Below are 23,500 nucleotides of genomic sequence, written 5' to 3'. Positions count from 1 at the left end.
ATTACTTTCAATCACTATTCTGTCTGTGGAGCTCCAAAGCATCAGCCAGGTCAGATTCTTGCTGCAAATCTCAAAACTCAGACAGTGAATTCAACCTGTGCCCTCAAGCTCCCATTTGAAAATCACTGCTTAATTAAACCAAAGTGTTTGAATTCAGTAAAACATCGCTGGTGTTGGGTAAGAGATTTGCTGGGACGCTTTATAGCTAGGCTCTATAACTTCCAAAGCCATGAGATGCATTGGGCTGCCCAAGATCTTGCACCTCTGCTACAACAATTGCCCTGTACGAAATTGATTTGCCAGCACCTCATCTCGACATGCTTATAGACTGGGCAGCTCCACTGCAATGGAGCTGTAATGGCTGAGAATTCTATAATTTCAATTCAGGATATACTATGATTCCACAATTCTATGACTCCAAACCAGGATATTCTATGGTTCCATGACTCTGTGATTCCAATTTAGGATGTAGGAAGATTCCATGATTCTACAATTCCATAATTCTGTGATTCCATTATTCAATCTATGATTCCATGATTCTACAGTTCATCTTTTTGCATCCAGAGTTGCACGTCACAAGAAACTGAATAATGGGACATCTTCACACTCTTGACATGATTTTTTTTCTCAAAAGAAATCCAGGCTGCCATTGCCTCCTTCCTCCACCCATCCCACCCCACAATGGGCACTGCAATATTCATTTAAAGTTTACAACCAGTTTTGTCCACATGGCTCTGATCAACACATGGATAAAGGAGGATTATTTTGCCTCCCTGGTGCTCCTGCAAGGGTTAATGCTCACATCCCTCTAAAGAATAAGTTGTCTACCTCACCCCCACCATGAAATTAAGTGCAATCACAGCTGCCCTCCATCCTTACCTTGCGACGTCTTGGCCAGAAGTCTGTGCATCCTGAGTTTCTTGGGGGAGGGGGGGGGAGGGAGGAAGGAAAAAAGGGGGAAGAAAAAGAAAAAGGAAAAAAAAAAAAAAAAAAAAGGAAAAATCCACCACCAATCCCACAGCCTTTTGCAAAGATGGTTTGTCGGTGGGAGCGAGGAACAAAGTTGTGGGGTGGAGGGGGAGGAGAAGATGATTGACAGCGCAGAGGGAGACTCATCCCTCACCTTGGGCCATGCGGTCTGATTGGCTGCCGGCTGACATCCCCGAGCCCTGCACTTTTTAATAGACGCTTTGGGATGATCTACGGGGAAAAGGCTTGGAGAGGTGTGTTTCTGACAAGCCACAAAGTCATCCGCACTTCAAGGGACTTTGTTTCACTCTTTTTTTCCTTTTTTTTTTTTTTTTTTTTTTTTTATTTTTTTTTTTTTTCTGGAAGGGGGGCTGTTCTTCATTCTGACACTTCATGTTTTGCTGAAAACTTCGCGGCGATTTTCCCCTTGCACCAGCGTGGACTGATGGATTACCACCTGCTTGGATTAATTTTGTCTTTTCTCTTCAATGGCACAAAGGTCTTAGCGGGTTACCCCATTTGGTGGTAAGATTCCTTCCCCCCTTTCCCTCTTCCTATGATTGATTAATGAATTAATTAAATTATTAGCTATGGGATCTGTGTGCATGCACGGTTCTTTTCACCCCGAGCCGGCCGTGATTACATGTTCAATTCTAAGCTTAATTTCTCCAGATTCGCCTGGTAATTAATGAAAAGTTTGGGGGTGATTTTTAAAGGGTGATGCCTACATTTCCCCTTGTGCAAATGGAGTCTTCCCCACCACTCTTAATTTCTCCATTTTCGTCTCTGTAGCAATAGGCATTTGTTTGAGATGTTAAAGGATGTGTTTTTTATTTCTTGTGCAAGAGGAATTTTGGCTGTTGCGTGGCTGTTTCGCAGCTATTTCCTTCCTTTCCAATAATCCTCCAAATAATAATAATAATAATAATAATAATAATAATAATTCTATTTTCTTTTTGGCCACTGCAGTTTTTTTGACTTCTTTCTCTTCTTTTGTTGCATTCTGTTCTGTGAATTTAGTCCAGCAAATGATCTGAGAACGCAAATGGCACCTGAGAAAATGTTCGTTAGCAAAATTCCTCCAAGATGGGTTTTGTTCTTTCTAATTACGGAAACGTCACTTATTTTTTGGCACTAACAGTGATAATAATGAAAGAATAGGTTGTATCTGGTAACAAATAACCTGAGTTACTTATTTTAAAAATAAATATAACGATATGAAGAAATATATTTGCAAAAGGAAGCAGTTAAAAACAGAAAAGAAATAGAGAATAAAGCATTTGAAGTCCCTTAAGCAAGCAATTGCATAACAGAATATTTCAGTTAATTTCCCTCTTTATCATGTAGGATTTTGTCATTGGAATATATCTCATTAAGTTTCTGTGTGTGCCAAGTGGGGGCTTTAGACCTAATGATCCACAGAGCAAAGAGGGAGAGGTTGGAATTGGTGCTATGGAGATCATTGGGTTATTTCTGTCTTTTTCCAGAAAAGTCCTTTTTTTTTAATTCCTGAAGGAGGTCGTTTCAGTGCCAACATGGAGATGGCAAGAAGTAGGTGGGAGTGAACTTGGAAATGGACTGCCATGTCTGGGAGCATTTAGGGATGTGGATGGAAAGCCGATGTTTAAAATAATCTGCTTACTGAGAACGAAAATGCGCAGTTCCCAAAGAGAAAGACCAAGAATACAATGAGAATGCTCAGGAAGCATTTAGCAGCTCTGCAGGTTCGTGACATGGCTAAATCACAGCATGTTTTCCCAAAGAATGAAACGCCCCGGAACCGCGCGGGGCAACGGGATTCTCTGAGTGAGAACCCAAATCTCCTGACAAAAAGGTCCGCTTTTTCTATGAAAATATCTCCATTAGCAAAATGCCTCTTCCTGTCTTCAGGAGAAGATGGTGCAGAAAGGTGCCTGCCCCATGTCCTAGCCTTGCTTCAAATCCCTAAAGTTCAGCCCAAATGAACAATGCAGAGGACACGTAAGGTGGGCAGAAATGCATGGTGCATGGCAAGCAGAGTCCATGGAAAAGGATTGGATCAAACAAGATATCCATGCTATTTTGTTGCTTGTTTGTTTGTTTTTGCTTTTGTTTTTTGCAATTATGTCTTTATCCACAGTGCCAGAGCATCTCCACTGCTTTAAAATGAGAGACTCACAGAGGGCCGAAGGGCAGGGAATGGATTTTGTGATCAGTAGTCTCCCCAGTCCATTGGTCTTAGGCAGCTTTTGGCGGTGAGCCCCATTCGTTCACAGCCCAAGACATGGGGAGGAAGGAAAGATGGAGCACAGTATCTGCTCTGTGCCCTGCGCCGGGCCCCTGCACCATCTGGGCTGGGTGGGATAGGAGATAGATGGAGCTACCTGTGCTACTTGGCTGCAGGGCCAACTCTAACCTAACCCTAGTACTACAAAAGTGAAAAGGAACAAATGGGGCAGAGATGGGAAAAATTGTCTGTATGCTAACTGTAGGAGTGCTGACATAGAATCATAGGATTGTTTGAGTTGGAAGGGACTCCTGAGGGTCATCTAGTCCAATTCCCCTGCAGTGAACAGGGGATATGCCTCCTCAGATACGTGTCACTTATGCTGTCCACATTGCTACTTCTAAATGAGAGATAGAGGAGATGGAGAGATGTGAAGAACTGTGGGGACACAAAACCACTGCTCTTCCTATCCCATCAGGTGGAAGAAAAGTGTGCAGCAAGGCCATAGTTGGCATGCACAGCCTTGGGTCATGACAACAGACGTCTTAGGTGCCTCTTAGGAACACTTAGAGGTCCAAAAAGACAACTCCAGTAAATAACACTGAATGCTCACCTCTTCCACCAGCATTATCCACCTTTGAATGAGGCAAGGATGCTTGAAGACCTCTGGCAGGGGTCTGTCCTGGGGAAAGAGGTCACATTCAGAGCCACAGGTGAAAGCAGGAGGTAAAGAACTCGTGGCTCCCGAGGACAAAATGCCAATAGATCACTTCCCAGAACTGTGATTCACATAACACAAACATCTGTTTTTTCATCTCTAAGCAGGTGGAATGGCTTTTCCCATCGCATGTTATCAAATTCAATTCTACCCTTATCAAGAGAATCTGGAGGCTTTGGCAGCTCTCTGAGGCTCCCAGTGGCACCGGACCCTTAGGAAGAGGCAATAGAAAATAATAGAAATTTAAAAACGTCCTCACTCATCCCACTGTAACTTCCTCCTTAGGAAGCTCACTTATGTGAAAACCTTTTGAACGTAGGTGCAGTTTGAGGTGACATGTAACTTCTTTACCTTTCAGTGTCTCACTTGTCTTTAATTGAAGATGATTGCTTTACGTTTGAATCCTTCATTACAAGCACTATTTGATAAAGTTAGATACCTGCCTAAGGGAACCTATGCAGCAGCATGGGAAATTCAGGGGTGACTTCGGGGCTATCAGTAGCTCAGAGCTCATTAACTCTGGCCAAGAGGATGCAGAGGGTCCAGCAGCAGCCTGTGGCTCAGACTGAGCCTGGTTTGAAATGCAGTGGGTTGGCATTCATTCAGTAAGCATGTTTAGTCTCAGTTTCCTAAAGAAAATGGCTCTAAACAGAGCTGGAAATGGAAATTATGACCCAGGTAGCACTAAAGAATTATGAATCACTTCTGAAAATATTACAGTGAAAGAATTGCAATGGGAGATACCTCTCAGGAAGGTAGGATCCAGCCAGGTGCAAATCACCAAAGAATTGCTGCTGTTGGAAAGATGCTGCCTCTGTGTAAACTGATCTACCTTAAGTCTGATCTTGGAAAGGATGATACCAGACTTGATGACCTTTAAAGGTCCCTTCCAACACAGCCAATTCCGTGACTCTGTGATCTGACCTCTCTCTGTAGACACAGCCAAACAATTCATACCATCTAAACACCTGTTTTTCAGTGGCTGTTTCAGGGGTGAGGTAAATCTGGTGTGGATCAGCACATGGCCATAAGCTGTGATTTTCCTAAAGGGTCTGAAATGGGAAGGATTTGGCTGTATAATTCACATATCCCATGTATAAATAGTTACAGCCTAAGTTCCTTAAACTACCCAAAGTTTAATGTTAGCCTTCTGCTGGTAGACATAATTTTATTTTTTCATTATTACTACTTCTTGTTTTCTTTTTTTTTTTTTTTTCTAATTTGATCTGAGGCTTATTTTGTGTCTACAAATAGATGTGGTTTAATATTATTCAAGTTTTGAGGTAATGTTACAGTAATGTGGATGTAATAAAAAGTGTCTGATAAGGGGGTCAGGCTGTATTATTTCAGGTTGTTTCCTTGAATTTTTCAGGTCAGTGGACTGTTGGTGCAGTTCTTTTGCCACCCCTGAAACTATGAAAGAACTCTGATTTGCTCAGCAAATTTTCCGTGGTCAAGGAACTAAACTCTTTCCTTTCTTTCCTGGGTTTCCTGATTTGCTAATTTGTCTTTTTTCAGTTCTCTGAACCTTTCTAGTTTTAATTAATCTTACAAATGTAATCAAGCCTCTTACTCTTTTCCCAGTAATCGGACCTTTTATTTCTGAGTGAGAAACCCTTTCCCTGAGCCACTGAGCATCACATGGGCTTAGGCACTGGCGATTTTTCCAACAGAACTCCCAGGTTTAGAACAGAAGGAGTTGGTAGTCACTGATGATAAACCCAATTTTGTCCTGATCCCATTTCTATGTCTCATAGGCATCCATATTTCCTGTATCTACTACAGATATTCCATACCTCAGCTGTGCCATTCGCTATCCTTGTTTCCCACTTGATTTCCTTCCCTTGACTGTTGATGATTTCAACAGTTTGGTTCTTCCTTTTATATTCTCTGTTATTCTATTTATGCTCTCTGTTTTATATTCTCTGTTAGATTTCCAATCAAATATTTAATTTCCAACTGATTGTTGCATTGTGTTTCCTCTGAGCTCCAACTTTGGTAATAAACAGATTAATAAGTTTGACTCAAATGCATGGGATTTATGTCTAACGAGTTGTTTACGTACTACACTGAGCCTTTACATGAATGGTGGTCCCGTACCATGATGTCAGCCATCACTCAGCCCTTGAAATCTTATACCAGGGTGTAAGACCAAGGTAGGCATGGTGGTATCCCCCACCACCACTCATACTAACGTACTTAACGGCTCATTAATGGTACTCTCATTCAGTCCAGTCCACGTGGCCTGGCTCAAAGTTGTGTAGCTGCATTCTTAACAAGCATCCACTGTTTTAAGATCTGGCAGTTATGGATTTGTATCTTCATGTCCAACTCTGCCTGGTTTTGGTTATGATTCCCACTTAGAATCACAGAACATCAAGGTTGGAAAAGACCAGTATGATCACCAAGTTCAACCCAACCCATCCCCACCGAGCCCAGCCTTCTCTTGGAGTCATATGAGGCTCCAGGATTCTGATTAATAAGCCAACATCCCGGTTCTACCTGGCAGTAAATATTGAACCACTCATAGAAAGTCCCTGTCACACCACCCAGTCCCACAGGATGCTTTAAACTCAGTTAAGCTCAATATACACAATAATAGCCAGAAAGAACAGCAGATCCCCAGTGATTAAAAAGACATTTCAGGGTAAATTTTCTGAGCAACAATCAGCCTGTTAAGAATAGATAGAGTTTTTCAGTTCAAGGACACCTAATCTGCACAGAATTGATATAGGTTAGGCACTTTATGACAGCTATCTTAGAGGTGGGACACGGTTCAGTGAGCAGCATTTGTGGTAGGTGGACGGTTGGATTCAGTGATCTTAGAGGCCTTTTCCAACCTTCATTGTACTTTGATTCCACGATTCTCTTGTGAACAGTTCTCTGCAGTTGGTGCTCAGTGATTGACATGTAGAATTGATCAACATCTGCAAGCTCTGCACCTTGCTGCTTGGTCTCTTGGTCAGATATCTGTGGACATGTCGGTTGATTGGCAATGGAAGAGGAGATCAGATTTTTTCTCAAAACAGGAAACACTGAGAATGCCAGTGGAATATTTCAGTCCACTTCTACAACCCAAGGTCTGTTTGCAGTCTGATCATTATGTTTCCCAAAAATGGAATACAAAATGAGAAAATCCTAGAGATGAGCCAACAGGAACAAGCAACCAGAAGTGCTGAATTGCTTCAGATAAGGAGACAATATTTACCTCATATTTTTAGCTTGTGAAAATTCAGTGTGTAATGCAGTGAGTGTAATACAGATCTTGAATGGTGATGGGAGTGTGCCTAAGGAGCTTGCTGCTCAGGATAAAAGAACCTAAGGTTGCCAGTGAGATTATCAGGCTGAAGCTTGACTTTTCACCACCATGAACCACAGGCACTAATAGTAGATCTTGTTTCCAAAAGATTCAACTCTTTTCCCTGGTACACCTGACATTAAATACATTAAGATCCAGTTCATCCAGACGTGACAGAGCTTGGTGTCTTACTCTCAACAACATCCATTCTAGATCGCACCCCAAAGCGTGGGACAGCTGGGTGGATGTGGTCATTCCAATCCACAGCATTAAAACAGATGTTCTTGCATCCATGCATTCAGTAAATGCTTTTTGATGGCTTCAGTGCCTCACAGTGGGTGATTTCAGACATTAGGCACCAAGCTCTTAATGGTTCACCCCTGCCAAGGGCTCTTCAAAACGCCACCCATCTGGGCCCTACCAGCACCCAGCCACGGACAAGGAGTGCATCTCACATGAATTTCAGTATCTCTCTCTGCAGTGCTGAAAATATTGCTGTGTTTATTGCGGTCACAGCCTGGAAGCCCCGATTTGCATATGCAAATCATATGCATTTATGCAAATTCACGGGTGAATCATATTATCGCAGCCCCTGCAGAATACATTCTCTCCCATGGCGAATCACTTGATTGTGCTTTCTAAATGGAGAGTGACATGGCTTTGAGCAGGCATTGCTGAACATAACATTTACATCTGATACACGGGGCATAAAGGAGCCCAGTGCCTGGACACGCACCCTCGTCAGCAACTTTATTCATGCTGCATCGTTAGGAAGAGAAGCAGAGTCCAACTCCCAGCCCTGCCCCCATCTCCAACCCTTCTGGCTAGCAAATAACTCAGAGACGAACCTTGGGAGATGCCAAGACAAAGAGGTGGAGGCAGATGCCAAATCACTTTCAAGTCCATGACAGAGCCCTGAGTCACCCAAAGTGGAGCAGCTCTCCCGAAATGGGCTCATCTCACAAAAGTGCTGTTGCTGCAGCAACACTAATCCACAGGGCAGTCGGCAGAGATAATGCGAGGGATGCAACAGCGGATTCGTCTGCTTCACGCCGTGCTCAGACAAGAGGAAATTATAGGAATTTGGAGGGATCTTCTTGCTCTGTTTTGAAGCCCTTTGTTGTGGCGACTCCTACGGCAAAGGCTTCTGACATTAGAAGGAATGTTGGCACAGCAAAGGGCTCAGGTCTGACCCTGCCCCCTGCACCCTGAGCAAGCTCATGGGCTGAGTTATATCACCATTTGCCCAAATTCCCTGCCCAGGATCGAGGAGGGATTGCTCACACAACACCACTTGAGACCCTACGCTCCAGCTGGACCGTGCACCGTGTCCATGCACTCAGGTCCTGCCCCTGATTCCTCAGTAGAACTGAGAATTCCTGGAACACTGAGAATGACAGATATGGAGGTCAGCATCATGCAGAAAGAGACTGGCGTCAAGGTAGCAGACGATATGGAGACTGCAAAGAGGGCTGACAGTAGCAAAGGATAAGGTTGTTCCTCCAAATGAGGCAGTTCCAGGGATAGGAGGACTGAATGTGGCTGAGTGAAGTGTGTGAAAAGGGAAGGCAACTGTGGAATGAGATATTCCCTCAATAAAAAGATTTTAGGGTAGGATTTTTAACAGGTAATCTCAGGTGATAAAAGCCAGGATAGGTGTTTAAAAAAAAATGTGTTTGCTGAATGTTAGGAAAAACTTCTCCAAAAGAAATGTGGTCAGGTATTGGCACAGGCTGCCCAAGGTGGTGTAGAGTCACCATCCCTGGGGGTGTTCACAAACCATGGAGATGTGGCACTGGGTTAGTGGGCATGGTGGGAATGGATCAGGGTTGAACTTGGTGAAGGTCTTTTCCAGCCTTCATGATTCTATGGTTCTATGATTTTATGAGGATGATTCAGTTCAATTTTGGCTCAGCCTCCCGACTTTGTAAATTTGAGATTTGGCTTCAGCAATTACCATCTCTGTAAGGACAGTTCCAGAGTGGGGGGAATATGGAGAGGAGAGAGGAGAAATGAGAGACAGCGATGAGCACAACCTTCCTGCCCAAATCAGGGCCAGATCGAGTGGGTTGTCGGGTACCCTGTTCAGTTGGGTCATCACTGCTACCACTTACCGGCCCACACAGAACTGCATAAAGGCAGAGCTGAACACTCAGCTGGTGGACTCCTCCATCTCCATCCATGGTGTTGTAGTCAAATTCTTCCTGAGCGATGAGAAATGCATAGTTACAGCTCAGAGCATTCAAGGATTCCAAAACAGCTTTTCTGAAAAGCTTTGTAAATGGTGGGCAGGGTTCTGGTTCTATGGGTAAGGTACATTTTCCTGTGCTAGCTTGTGTGAGAAACGCCTCTTTGGCTTCAAACCACTCTTGATGGTTTGTGGACAACATTTGTGGAAATATAAAGTGAGTAAAAGCCCTGTGTAGGCACAGCTTAAAGCCAGGTGTCTGACTGCATGTCCAGACTGTGCTCCAGAGAACCTCATCCAGAAGCAAACAGGTAAAGTGGGTCAGTGGTTCATGTTCTAAAAGTGAATAATTTTCCACTCATTACAAAGGGAGCCTGAGCAGCTGAGATGGAGGCATCCATAACGGATTTCTTGCCCCAAAACGCCATGATGCAAAGCTGCCTTCTATCGAGCCCAACCTGTCCTATGGACCATCTCAACCCAGACACAGCACTTTCCTTGGCTTTTCCTAAGCCTCAGGCAGTTCCCACCAGCACATAAAATCACAGAATCATTGTGGTTGGAAAGACCACTAAGACCATGCAGTCCAACCACCTGCCTGTAGCTCCCATACCATTTCTCAGTCTGCTGAGAATATTCCTTTGAATTTGCCATAGGTAAATCCATGTCAGCAGTTCCCAGACTTGTCTGTGATGTGTTTGGATGTGGCTTGAAGAGGATTTTCTCCATAATCTTCTACATACTGTGCTGTAGTTTTCCAAAAATAACTACTGAAGCTGGTGTGCCGCTTCTGTTCCAAGTTTGCAAGATGCAGTGCTGACCATGCTCAAGGCTACCCTGTGGGTAGACCCTGGGCCAGCTTCACCTTGGAGTTCTACAGTAGTCTGAGGGTGAGCAGAAGGCATTCCCAAACATAAACGTCAGTTAACCCAGAGAAATCTGCAATAGTACCTATTCAAAATCCTTAGGAACTTGGGTAGCATACATGGAATGACACAGTATTGTCGAGAATGTCCAATATGGCGCATAAAAGGAGATTAAGAAAGGAATTATATTTACATACTTTAATTATTGTGAGAGTCAGGTTTATCATTAGCATGGTTGGAATAAATGATCTTAGTGTTTTTTCCAACCTTAATGTTCTATGATTCTATGAGAGGACTTGGTGGGGATGAGTTGACAGTTGGAACTGATGATCTTGGAGATCTTTTTCAAACTTAATTGTATTATGATTAGAAAACACATCTGCCTGAGGAGACCAGCCTTGGTAATTCCAACCTTGGTAATTCTTGCTTTTCCACTTGCCAATTTGCTCCTCATCCTCCTCTCTCCTTCTGGCATCCCAGTGTCCAGGAAGACAGATTTTTCTGTCTCTAAGAAGAACTGCTGGGCAAAAAAAAAAAATCCACAGGAAACAAAGGAACTTTCCTTGGTTTGAATTTAAGGGAAACACTTCTGTCTCACATACCATGAAGCATTGAGAGGATTTTCAGCAAGGTCATTTTGGGAACACAGCATCCTTTCTCCATCCCCTGCACGAGGGGCACTGGGGTTCATACGTGGTCTGTAGTTATCACACTGTTTCCAATTACTGAGCTGACTTTTAACCCAGAGGACAGAAAAAAAATCCTCTCGGCAACCACTGCATTTGATCTTTTTACCCTAAGGGTGAGAAATTCATTCGTATTGGCTCAAACAGAAAATCATAGACTGGATTTGAAGACACACAGTGTTAGAGAATCTGCAGCAAGTGTTGAACATCTGCCTTTTTCTTCTACACTCGTGCTTTGCCTTTTGCTGCTCTGAATTCCCACTCACCAGCCATTGTCTCGCCCTCTTCTGCTGCACAGAAAGTCTTAATCTCACCGCTCCCCTCACTTTAACTCAATAATCTCTCAGAAGTCTTTCCAATAGACCAATCAAACTGTCAACATAAGCCACTGCCTCAGCTCACTGCTATTGCTCTTTTGTCCCCTCTCCATGTTTAACATCCGATTTACAACAAGGAGGAGGCTTAAAACACTCTATTTTCTGCAGCTTCATGTGCTCTTGACTGGATAAGACAGCACACACTTGGCCAGAGCTCAATGATGGCAACGGGAATACAAAACCATCCTTAGGATGGACAGCAGCAAGACCCTGTTGGAATTACTTTTAGAGGCATTCATCACCCTGTGCCTTCATACAGCTGTTGGGCTGTGGGGATTTGCTGCCTCTACAATTCTCCCAACAACTGTGCCAATGGGAAGGGACCTTTGGTTCTACAGCCCCATCTGCCCCTGAGGCATTGCCGTCCCCAGCATCACCCCAGGCAACGGGGTCCAACTGAACCCTACAAACACCCCTCACTGGAGACCTCCATTTTGATGACAACCTGGCCCAGGGATGGATCTTCCAGCAAGAGAATTTTTCCTAATGCCAATTGAACTTCCAAGAGCTTGGCGCCATCAAATAGAATCATAGAATCATAGAATCACTAAGGTTGGAAAAGACCTTTTTAGGTCTTTTCCAATTGAAAATTTCCAATTGAAAATTCCAGTTGAAATTTACAACTTCATCACATGGAGCTGTAGGCAGTCTTTAGTCAGTCCTCAGCCTCCTCTCCTCCTGCCCAGTTCTCTCAACCTCTCCTGCTGCACCACGTGCTCTCAGTCTGTGATCATCACAATCACATCTATTGGGCACTGCCCACAGGAAGACAGAGTTTCTGGTCTCTTGCCACCAATACCAAGAAGAGGGAACAGTAATTCCCCTCAATGTGCTGAGTCCATATTGAGACAGTAAGTGATGTGCCTTGCAGATACTGAGAGTTGGATACAAACCAGGCATAGAGTCATAGAACGTTGAGGTTGGAAAAGACCTCCAAGATCACCAAGTCCAACCCCAACCCATCTCACCACCTCCACTGGCACAAGTCATTCAGTACAATGGCATCAGATGGCACCACTGGGATATTTGCTATCCCCACAGATTATCTAATGGCCAGCATGTGTGATGGAAGGGAGCATTACATGTGAGATAAGCAATAAGTATAGCTATTGTCTGGCATTGCTGGGACCAGCGTGGACTGCCTACTCAGGAGCAACTGCAGAAGGAGATGGTTCTGCTCCAGAATTAGGGTTCTGTCACCAGGATCTTGCCCACAGACACCAAAGTTTGCATCTCTGTGGACCCCATCCGACATCCAACCATCTCAGCTGTTCCTTCTCTGGATTTCCCTTCTTGCCATTTTCTACATCCATTGCCATTCTTATTATTCCTGTCTTCCTAGGATTAAATACTTCAAGCAATTCAGCTTCTGCAGACTGCCACAGTGCAAGTCTCTTCTTGCTTCCTCTGTTGTCCATCCACTACTGGTGCTTTGTCCACATTGCCTGAATCGACCCTTTTTAGTACATAAATCTGCCATATATAGACATGCTTTTTTTTTTCTGCTGCTACGTCTCTGTCAACCCAGCATTTTCAGACCCATCACCCTCCTACCAGTAGGGCAGTACTCTGTCACAAGGCTTGTTCAGTCCTCAGGAAATTGGTTGGAGTGCCCATGGACATGGACCCATGAAGACACGGAGTTCATGGCTTCTCCTCTCCTGGGAGTTTGGACAACCCTGGAGTTGGTATCGAAGCTGAGGTCAAGCATCCAACATTGAGTGCTCTGGACCTGTTTGATGCAGAGCTTTGGAAGGACACTTCCTTCTCTCCTTCCCTTCCCAACAGATGTGAAGATGAGAGAATTTAGCAGTGCAGCAGTTCAGGTTCAACCAATGTGCCAGCAATGCTCTGGGTTGCTCCTGCATCAGTGGAGGACTTCGCGTCTCTGGGGACCAAGAGGGATTGGAACACCTTGAGCTGTCCCTGTGGGAGAGCTCTCAGATGGTTCTTTCCCTCCTTATACCCAACCACAGTGTTGGGAGTGAATCTGGGTGAACATTTGCATTTGTAAGGGTTTAAGGAGAGTTTCTGGACGCTCTACAGAAAAGATCAAAACTCAAGGCACGTCCAGTAGAGATTAAATAGTGGGTGATTTATGAGCAAAGGCATGAGATTCACTTATATTAGGCAGTTCACTAGCAAACTGCATTATTCCTTATTCTAATTTTGTTGTCTTTCTGCCTATTCATTTGAGACCCGGCGTTTCTCAAGCTTATATGTGCATATATATTGCATGTTTTTACTTGCAAAAATATCCCTCATGCTGCTCTTGATCTTTAGACAAACCCAAAACTTTGTGTTCACAAAGGGCTGTTGTCAGCAAATTATGAGAATTTAAAAATATTCATATTCTGCTTGACATAATATGCTTTAGCACAGCTCTAAACTGGCCAAATCCTGTTCTTCTCAAAGAGTTTCAGGTCAGATTTCTCTCAGTATCACGAATTTTTCCAAACTTCCAAATGGAAGATGAGTTTGTTTGGAAAATAGGGGAAAACAGTGGAAAACAGGAGAAAAGAAGGGAAAACAAGGAGGGAAAAAGAGGGGAGAGGAGGAGGAAAGAGAAGAAAAGAGGAGAAAAGGGGAAAGAAGAGGAGAAGAGCAGAAAACAAGGGAAAAGAGGGGGAAAAGATGGGAAGTGAGGGGGAAAAAGGAGAAGGATGTAGGAAGAATGATCCCATCTGGTCTGCACAAGACCATTTCCTCCCAGGGTTCCTAAACCTCATCCCCAGCCAATGGGAGACACGGAGGTCAGCCGGATCCCAACTCTGCTGACTCCAGGGCTATTGGAACAAAAGGAGTCACTGGCCTGACAGACAGTGTCGGGACTCCTGAGAGATTTAAGGGATTAAGCAGAGAAAGAAAAAAGGGATTTCCCATGTGTTTGCCATAGGCACTCATGCTCCTTCTGTAGTGCACCGTGCTCGTACACATGCACACAAAGGCACACCAGAATGTGCCCCTGGCATCTCAGATCCAGATTTGGAACAGATTTTGTTCCATCTTTGTGTCTCAGGAGCTGCACAGGGAATCGTCGGTCCGTGGGTCCCAGGAGGTCAGAGCAGAGCTGCAGCACCCTGAACCTGTGGGCTTGGAGTAGAGGGGGACAAATGAGCCCTTCTTCCTGGTATTTTCTCCCCCTGCTCTTTTGAGGACACTCATCTGTTTGTTTGACATCTGGAGAAATGATGCTGGGAACTGGCTGAGGCTCATAGAGCACCAATGCTCCTGTGCATTCTTGGCATTTGAGCTGGGCATCAGGATCTCAGATTCACAGAATCATCAAATCATTAAGGTTGGAAAAGACCTCCAAGATCACCAAGTGCAACCACCAACCCATACCCACTGTGCCCATTCATATGGTCATAGAATCATAGAATCACGAAGGCTGGAAAAGACCTCTGAGATCCCCAAGTCAAACCCCAGCCCGGCCCACTGACCGTGTTCCCCACTGCCACATCCCCACAGTTCTTGACCATATCCAGGGATGGTGACTCCACCTCCTTCATGTTCCAGTGCCTTTTTTCTTCCTAAAACTCAACCAGAACCTCTCCTGGCACAAGCGCCAGCTGATTTCCCACCACTCACCTGCCCTCTCTCCCTCGCAGGTCCCTCGCTCTCGGCCAGCAGTACAGCTCCCTGGGGTCCCAGCCCATCCTCTGCGGCTCCATCCCCGGCCTCGTCCCCAAACAGCTCCGCTTCTGCCGCAACTACATTGAGATCATGCCCAGCGTGGCCGAGGGGGTGAAGCTGGGCATCCAGGAGTGCCAGCACCAGTTCCGAGGGCGTCGCTGGAACTGCACCACCATCGATGACAGCCTGGCCATCTTCGGGCCTGTCCTGGACAAAGGTAAACAGCAAAGTCAGGGGCTTGGGAGGCAGGCAGAGCCCTGGCGTCTCATCCCCACTTGGCTTTCCAAACACATATTCCTGCTCCTCTTCATCTTTTCCTACTGAATGCCCATCTTCCTAGATCCACCAGCCAGGTACTCCAGAAACTCACACAAAAAGGATGGAAATCCCAACACCCTGGGCATTACACTGTGAAAAGTGAGATGTTGGGTGTAGTTGAAATACTAGCCTGCAGCCAAATGCGGTCTGAGATGAGACTGCTGGAGGGCTTTGGTGTCAGGTTCCACATCTCGCATGATTTCCAGTTAGGGAACCAAGATCTCAGATAAAATAGCACACCCATGAAACAGAAACATACAGTAGGTAAAACTTCCATTATATCCCATCATACCCCATCCTACCCATCCCAACACATCCCGACTCATCCTTTTCCATCCCACCCCTTTTCATCCCATCCCAACTCAGCCCATCTCCTCCTCGCTCATCCCATCCCATCCCATCCCATCCCATCCCATCCCATCCCATTTCATCTCATCTCATCCTATTCCATCCCATCTCATCCCATCCCTTTCAATCCCATCCCATCTCTTCCCATTCCAGCCCATCCCATCCCATTTCAGTGCTAATAGTGACTGTAAGATTCAGTTCCTTTGTGCTCTGTCAGGATGATTTTGAGATAACTGCTGTATTTACAATCAAATAATTTGTCACAAAGCCTTTTTACACTGTAACTTGTTGCCTAATAAATACATGTCCTAAACGTCAACACTTACAAGATCAGAAGGTTTCAACTTTCCTTAAAACTATTGTAAAAACTTTAAGCACATTATGAAAGAACTATTATAGCACTCAGGCACTGAAAAAATCTCTCACCACCACTTCTGTCATCATTAAAGCACTAAAAATTTGGATGTGAACGTCCTCCCCTTAATGAGTAAACTGAACTTTGAATTTACAAAGAATATTTTAAGATTCTTTCAGCTGTGGGGACTGGAGCAAAGCCCCACACGCAGACATGTCTCAACATCTCCATGCACTCAGAGCTGACAAAGTAAAATATCACCTCTAGCTCTGAAATCATCCTGACAGATGGAGAAAAATCACCGGGCACGTTTGGTGTAGAGTTTTCCTGATCAAACGATGAGTTATCAATGGAAATGCTCCCACTGGCGGGCTGCTGAACACCAATCCATGGAGATCAACCTGGTTTCCATCCATGTGCCACAGCCCAACCCAGAATTCCAGCTTGTGGGGGTTTTGCTGTGGCTGGTGAGCCTTTCATTTCCTAAGGCCACTGATTAGTTTTCTGCAGGTTTTCTTTTTTGCATGTCTTTTCTACCAAAAAAAAAAAAAAAAAGGAAAAAAAGAAGGAAAAAAAAAAAGAAAAACCAACACAACCCCAGAATCTGGGGTAAGATCATGTTTTTACAAGCAAATCCTCAGACGTGATTTATACTGCAGGTGTTCAGTCTGGGGCAGCTTTAGGACAAGGAGGAAGGAAAAACCTGCTTTCCCCTCTCCTCCCTCCCTTCTCTTCTTAAAACAAGGTCAGCTTTTATGAAAAGATGATGCCTCTTCCAGCCAAGTCCTATACCAAAGCCAAGGCTGAGCCAACAGGAGGCTCAGGGAGAGCTTATTGCTCCCTACAACCACCTCAATGAGGTCATAGCGAGATGGGGTACATCTCTTCTTCCAAACAGCAAGCAATAGGACAAGAAGAAATGGCCTCAAGTTGAGTCAGGGGAGTTTGAGGTTGGATAGAGTCCCCATCCGTGGGGGTACTTAAGAGATGTGTAGGGACGTGCTTTAGAGGTTGATGGTTGGACTCGACGACCTTGGAGGTCTTGTCCAGCCTTTATAGTTCTATGACTGGTCGTGGTGGTGAGGGGTCGGGATTCAGCTTGGTGATCGTAGAGGTCTTTTCCAACCCTAATGATTCTGTGAGTGGTCACGGTGGGGACGGGTTGAGGCTGGACTCAATGACCTTGGGAGTCTCGCCCAAACTTTGTGATTCTGTGATTTAGAAGTGGCGCTGCTAAGTGAATGATCAGAGCTGATGACCTTGGAGGCCCCGTCCAGCCTTAATGGCTCTACGATTCCATGCCATGAGCAGCAGGGATTGGTGCTTCTCCCTGATCCTTCGGGGCAGCGCTTGCTCTCCCTCCCCAGGTGTCACCAAGGTGCTCCTCAGATCTGGGGCAGCTCGAGTCCATTTCTGGTGGCTGCCATTTCTGGTGGCAGGGCCAGGTGCAGGAGAGGCAGCTGGGCCTGGGCTGCCGTTGGGGTCCTTGTGCTTGGCTAAGCCCCTGACACGAGCAGTGAAAAGGCAGACCGCACCAAGATAACCCATGGCTTTTCTCAGCCATGACACTCGCAGTCATTTGCATCTAAACAGGGGTGTGTGGGATCAGGGGCTGTCTTGATATAAACTCCACAGCTTAAAGGGAGGGGGAGGGAGAAGAGAGAGGGAGAGAGAAAAATAAGCTTATACCGATGAGAAAGAGCTAAGCTTCCTCCCCTACTGTGAGGCAGGGCGAGCGATACCATCCCAGCACTGCGGTCGTTTCAAATTGCTGCACCATTCACACGCCCTTTAGCCATTCTGATCCGGTGGCGGGGGGCTGGGGAGAGCCATCAATAGGGATTTCCCAGCCCGGCTGGCGGGATTGGAGGGTGACGGCAGGACAGGGGAACATTGCCTCGTTGCTACGAGGTGCTCCTGGGGAATGCCAGTGCTCTGTGCCGTGGGTACGCTGGCCGGCGGAAACATTCAGCATTATGCTGGTAATACAGTGTGACACCGCGGGAACAATGGCAAATTGAGTGTCCCAGCAGGTAACGGCCCGGCTGGGAGACAGTCGCAGTGGTGCACTGTCAAGATCGCTCTAATCCTCCCTCGCCAGCCCCTCCCCTGGTTCTGGGAACTCTGCTCCCTCATTTCATCTCTGGGAAATTCTCCCGGCTCCTCGCCCGGACCCAAGGGGAGAATTTCCAGGCGATGCTGTTGTGTTGGCAGCTCATTCCCTGCCCCAACAAGGGGCTGCCGTGGGCCGGGGTTGGGCGTGAAGCAGGGTGGGAGCAGAGGGGCCCGTGTGCAGGAACCCCACCGCCACCACCGCGCTCCTTAGGGCGAGCCCTACAGAACGTGCCTTCATCCCATGCCCGTGGCTCTTCGACCCCGTGATGGAACACGATGGCATGTCGGCAAGGAGAGGGGCTCGTGTCCTCCCCCTCTGTCCTGGTTTGGGGCCAGGACGGCTCACCAGCCCATCTAATTTGATCTGCTGTAGACCGCGGCCCACCCAAATAGCTTTTGTCGGGCTGAAAAACTGGAGTTGGAGCAGTGATTTTCAACCTGTGGCCCCACAGCCCCCAGTGGTCCCTCCCTCAGTAGATGGAGGCAGGGTCTCCAGGGGGTATTGGAGCCAGGGAGGGCAAGGAGAGAAGAGCTTGAATTAAAGAAAGTGAACAACACAGCACCGCTCCCAGCCGTAGGGTTTGGGTTTGGGTTGAGCCAGGAGTTGGACTCTGATCTTTGTGGGTCCCTTCCACTTTGGGATATTCTACCATTCCATGGCTCAATGATCCAAGGCAGCCCAATTTCACCTTCAGCCCTTCCAGCACCCAGGGAGACAGGCCTTCCACCCATCCAGACAGAGCATTTTGAGACAACTCTGGCACCAGCATGAGGTGACAATAAATCCAAGGGCCTCACAATAGGGAAGCTACCATTTATTTGCTAGCTCGAGAGTGTACAAGGCCCCCCTTTTCCATCCTCTAAAGCTGCGTCGTGGTCTCCAGTGGCTGTTGGTGGCCCTTCCCAGTTATCTGCATTCATTCTCCATACTGACCCCTACCCATGTTGCACAAGGGATGCAGGGAAATCAGCCCTGCATTTCATTCTCCATGCCTAAGTCTTGACGGACTGAAGAGCCCGGGATTTTTTTCTTTTCCAAAAAAATGCTCTGCAATTTCAACCAAGAGCAGACAAGGAGAACTTCAACAGAGCTGTATTCCAACATAGCATTGGGTTTTGGTGCTTCTAACATCTCCTAAGTTTGGCTGGTAGTAGTAGGAGAAGAAAATCTTCTTGATGCCAGATGATGATTTGAGTGTGCTAAAGAGCCACCCATTATGGCACTTCGGCTGCTGCCATCCAAAATGCCCATCATTTCTGGGTCACAAAATTGACTGGAGAAGAGGAGGTCCTGAAGGCCATGGCCATGGGTGGAAGAGGTGATGGACAGAGATGCTCCAGTTCAGCAAACCCTTCATCTTTTTGTAGGTCCACGCACGCTCTCATCCCTAGCTCCAGTCCATCCAGCCATTCTGGGCAACTTATTTATTCCCATCTTCAGCATTCAATGCTGGCAGGAATTTGTCTGTTGAGCCTGTCAGAATCCACTCACTGCAACTGTGCACATGGAGCATGCCAACAGCCACAGACAAGAGTTTTGTCTGCTTTACCACACTGAAGTTTCACCTGCTTTGATTTCCTACAGGATTATTCACTAATTAAAGAGCAACTGCAAGGTTAATTTGATGGCTAACGGCACCCATTGCTGTGAAGTAACTTGGTTTAGTTTAGACACATCTAACTGTAATTAATAGCTCTTAGGCTTTGCTCTGCCATGGTCCAGCCCGTGTCGTCTGAAGCCTTTCCCCCATTTCTGATGCATAGCAGTTACTTGTAGGTGTCTCTGTTCATTGCAGGGGAGTTGGACAGAGGACCTTCCAGGGTCCCTCTGGCTCCAATGATTCTACAATTCTACAATTCTATGGTCCTACTTGGGTTGATGGTTGGAGAGGATGATGTCTTTCCAACCTTAATGATTCTACAGGTCGATTCATCTCTCTTGGCCTGAATCCCTGCATCCTCTTTGGGTTTCCAGACCAGAAATTATGGAACGTAGCTACAGAACCCTTGACTGGTGTGAATTGGAAGAGACCTTCCAGATTGTCTACTGCCACCACTGCCATGAGCAGGGACACCTCCCGCTAGGCCAGGTTCTTTGTTAGTCACTCTGGAAACTCCTTAAGCTAGAGTCACACTTTAACCCAGGTGTTTCAAAGGGCAGTTCAGAGAAAAAGAAGTAAAATAACGCTTTGTGTCTTACTGAGATTTTGAAGGAGGCTGGGAAGGAACGAAGCATTACTTGGCACGTAACCGCGTGGGTTCTGCTCCTTCCCAGCCACACGAGAGTCTGCGTTCGTCCACGCCATCGCGTCAGCCGGCGTCGCCTTTGCTGTGACCCGCTCCTGCGCCGAGGGCACCTCCACCATCTGCGGCTGTGACTCCCACCACAAAGGGCCTCCAGGAGAGGGCTGGAAATGGGGTGGATGCAGCGAGGATGCTGACTTCGGGGTGTTGGTGTCCCGGGAATTCGCAGATGCTCGAGAGAATCGTCCGGATGCGCGCTCAGCCATGAACAGACACAACAACGAGGCTGGGAGGACGGTGAGTGCTCCGCAGGCCCCAAGCTGCATGGGCAGCCCATGAACGCAGCCTCAGTGAGGCCCTGGTGTACTCCTGAGGTCCCTTCCAACCCCTAAAATTCTTTGGATAGGTGCACAGATGATTGGAGCAGCTCTCCATCACACATATCCAGTGAAATGTACCCAGCGGAGGTGTTTACGCCTCCCACCACAGCTCCCAGTCACAACTGTATCGGGATGTATTAGGAAATACTTCTTCGCTGAAAAAGCAGCGAGTCATCAGCACGGCTGGGGAGGGAGGTGGTGGAGTCACTGTCCCTGGAGGTGCTCGAGAGATGTGGGGATGTGGCACTGAGGGAGGTGGGCAGTGGGCACCGTGAGGGTGGGCAGGGCTGGGCTTGTGGAGCTTGGAGATCTTTTCCAACCTTAATGATTCCATGCCCACGCTTTCCAGACAAAGCTCAGCTCAGATGTCTGAATCCAGTTGAAGAAAGGCTTGGGATCATAGAATCATTAAGGTTGTGGAAAAGGCCACTAAGGCTGTCTAGTCTACCTACCTACCACCAGCACTGAGCCATACCTGTTAGGTACCACATCTTCACACTTCTTGAACGCTTCCAGGGACGGTGACTCCACCAGCTCTCTGTGCCAATGCATCACCACTCTTTTGGAGAAGTTTCTCCAAAATTGAGCATGAACCTCCCCTGGCACAACTTGAGGCCATTCCCCCTTGTCCTTTTGCTGTTACCTGGAGCAGAGGCCAACCTCACCCCACCACAACTTCCTTTCAGGCAGCTGTAGAGGGCAACGAGCCTCCTCCATGTAATTATGAATGAAAACATCAATTAACCAATGGATCCAGTTATTCACAAAGCAATACGACCTCACACATGCAAAGACTGAGCAATCTAGCCCTATCTAATGACTATCTCACTCCAGTATTAAAGTAAGGATCCATTACAAAACACATCATTCCTTAACCCATTTCGTGTCAGCATACGCTGAGACACTCTAGGATGGGACATGAATAGCTGCCTTCCTAGATAAACTAATGAGACCTTTCAGGGGAGGCTGGGGAAGAAGGAGGTAATTGCTATATTTTAAGCTTGGACAATCATTTAGTCTCAAATATTCTGTGTAATTTGTAACAATAAAGAGGAGGAGAAACGCTTCCTGCCCTTGAGGGAAGTGCCGTAGTGTGAAGTGCCCACTTTAGGATCCAAGTTAACCTTTCAAAATAGAGAACCCAAGGAGCGCAATCCCCACTGACTGTTTTCTCTCCTGGGCAGACCATCCTGGACCACATGCACCTGAAGTGCAAGTGCCACGGGCTCTCGGGAAGCTGCGAAGTCAAGACTTGCTGGTGGGCACAGCCCGACTTCCGGGCGATCGGCGATTACCTGAAGGACAAATACGACAGCGCGTCCGAGATGGTGGTGGAGAAGCACAGGGAATCCCGGGGTTGGGTAGAAACTCTTCGGGCTAAGTACGCCCTTTTCAAGCCGCCGACAGAGCGGGATTTGGTTTACTATGAGAACTCGCCGAATTTTTGTGAGCCCAACCCAGAGACGGGCTCCTTCGGGACAAGGGACAGAACCTGCAATGTCACCTCGCACGGCATCGACGGCTGCGACCTGCTGTGCTGCGGCCGGGGCCACAACACCAGGACTGAAAAAAGGAAGGAGAAGTGCCACTGCATCTTCCACTGGTGCTGCTACGTGAGCTGCCAGGAGTGCATACGTGTCTACGACGTCCATACCTGCAAGTAAGCGCTGTAGGTCTCCAGCTGCTGGGAGGCTGATCCAGAGCGGGGCATGGGGCTCCTGGCCCCAGCAGGGCAGCCTCAGAGGACAGCATAAAGAAACCCGAGCGCTCTTGGCCCTACCAGCGCTCCCTGGCCACCTCCCTCCATCTGGGGCTGTGTTAACGTGGTGCATTGACCCTTCCTGGCAGGCTGCTCCACAGCAAGGACGACGTAGCAGAGTTCCAGTGCCAATTGTCACGTGCCAGTGGTTTGACACAAGTTGCATAAAAACGTCTAACACGTCGGAGCTGCATTTTCTACTCGTTCATTTCTTTGCCCGTGGGAAAGAGAAGCACGTTCTCCTGAAAGAGCAATAAAATGGGTGAAAGACCCCTCGTACAGAGAGCACAGCGCTCAAACCTGTGTCTGGAGTGAGCCAGACCAAAATTCAGCCCCTCTTCTGCAGAGCCCAACAAACAGCTACCGGGTTTGAAAGCATCTGCTTTCAAACACAAAGAGCACAGGGGAGCTCTACGAAACCTCCACAGCTCAGCCATCAGCCGCCGGATCTGCGTTCTATTTAACCTACATATTAAAACCCTGTGTCTGGAAAGAGCCCAAGTACCTGACTTTCAACAAAATTCCTTTTGTTCTGTTTTCTGTTGTTTCATTGTTCTTCTTGTTTTTAATCGAGAAAAGGTATTTAATATTAAATAGAACATTTATTGCCTTGTAATTATTTTACTGTAGTCAGGTATTCTAGCACTGAATGGAAGACCTTTTTCCATCAATCTGCTGTATCCAAAGTTTTGTATAAAGTTGTAGAAGTCGATTGTTTTTTTATTTTATATTCAGAAAATTTCTCTTTTTATAAGCATTATTTATTATACAATGTATATACTTGAGTTAACTAAGATTATATATTATATAAATATATATATTTGGAGAAAAATATATTTCAACTTGCATTTTTTTGTGGTACGTCATTAAAAAGAAGGTAAAAAAAAAAACAAAAAACAAAACCATGCAATTCCCAGAGTGTCATTTGCCTCAAAATCCTTTCAGTTCTGCTGACTGATACCTGTGGGAATGGTGGCTCTTCTCCATTACGCTCAGTGACGGTCACACAAAAGCAGGACAGTGATGGTAAAAAGCAG

General features: G+C 46.4%; 1 protein-coding gene across 1 annotated transcript; it reads left to right on the top strand.

The window, feature by feature from the left end:
* Positions 1-1,414: 1,414 nt before the first annotated feature.
* On the top strand, positions 1,415-23,184 carry WNT3 (Wnt family member 3). Its single transcript, XM_048927212.1, has 4 exons — positions 1,415-1,494; positions 14,920-15,161; positions 20,356-20,621; positions 21,889-23,184. Exons 1-4 carry the CDS (start codon positions 1,415-1,417, stop codon positions 22,366-22,368), a joined length of 1,068 nt encoding a protein of 355 aa, XP_048783169.1. The 3' UTR covers positions 22,369-23,184.
* Positions 23,185-23,500: the final 316 nt, after the last annotated feature.

The sequence above is a fragment of the Lagopus muta genome, chromosome 25, assembly GCF_023343835.1.
Source record: "Lagopus muta isolate bLagMut1 chromosome 25, bLagMut1 primary, whole genome shotgun sequence".
Taxonomy (NCBI): domain Eukaryota; kingdom Metazoa; phylum Chordata; class Aves; order Galliformes; family Phasianidae; genus Lagopus; species Lagopus muta.
The sequence above is the reverse complement of the archived record's forward strand: the minus strand, read 5'-3'. Positions and strand labels throughout refer to the sequence as shown.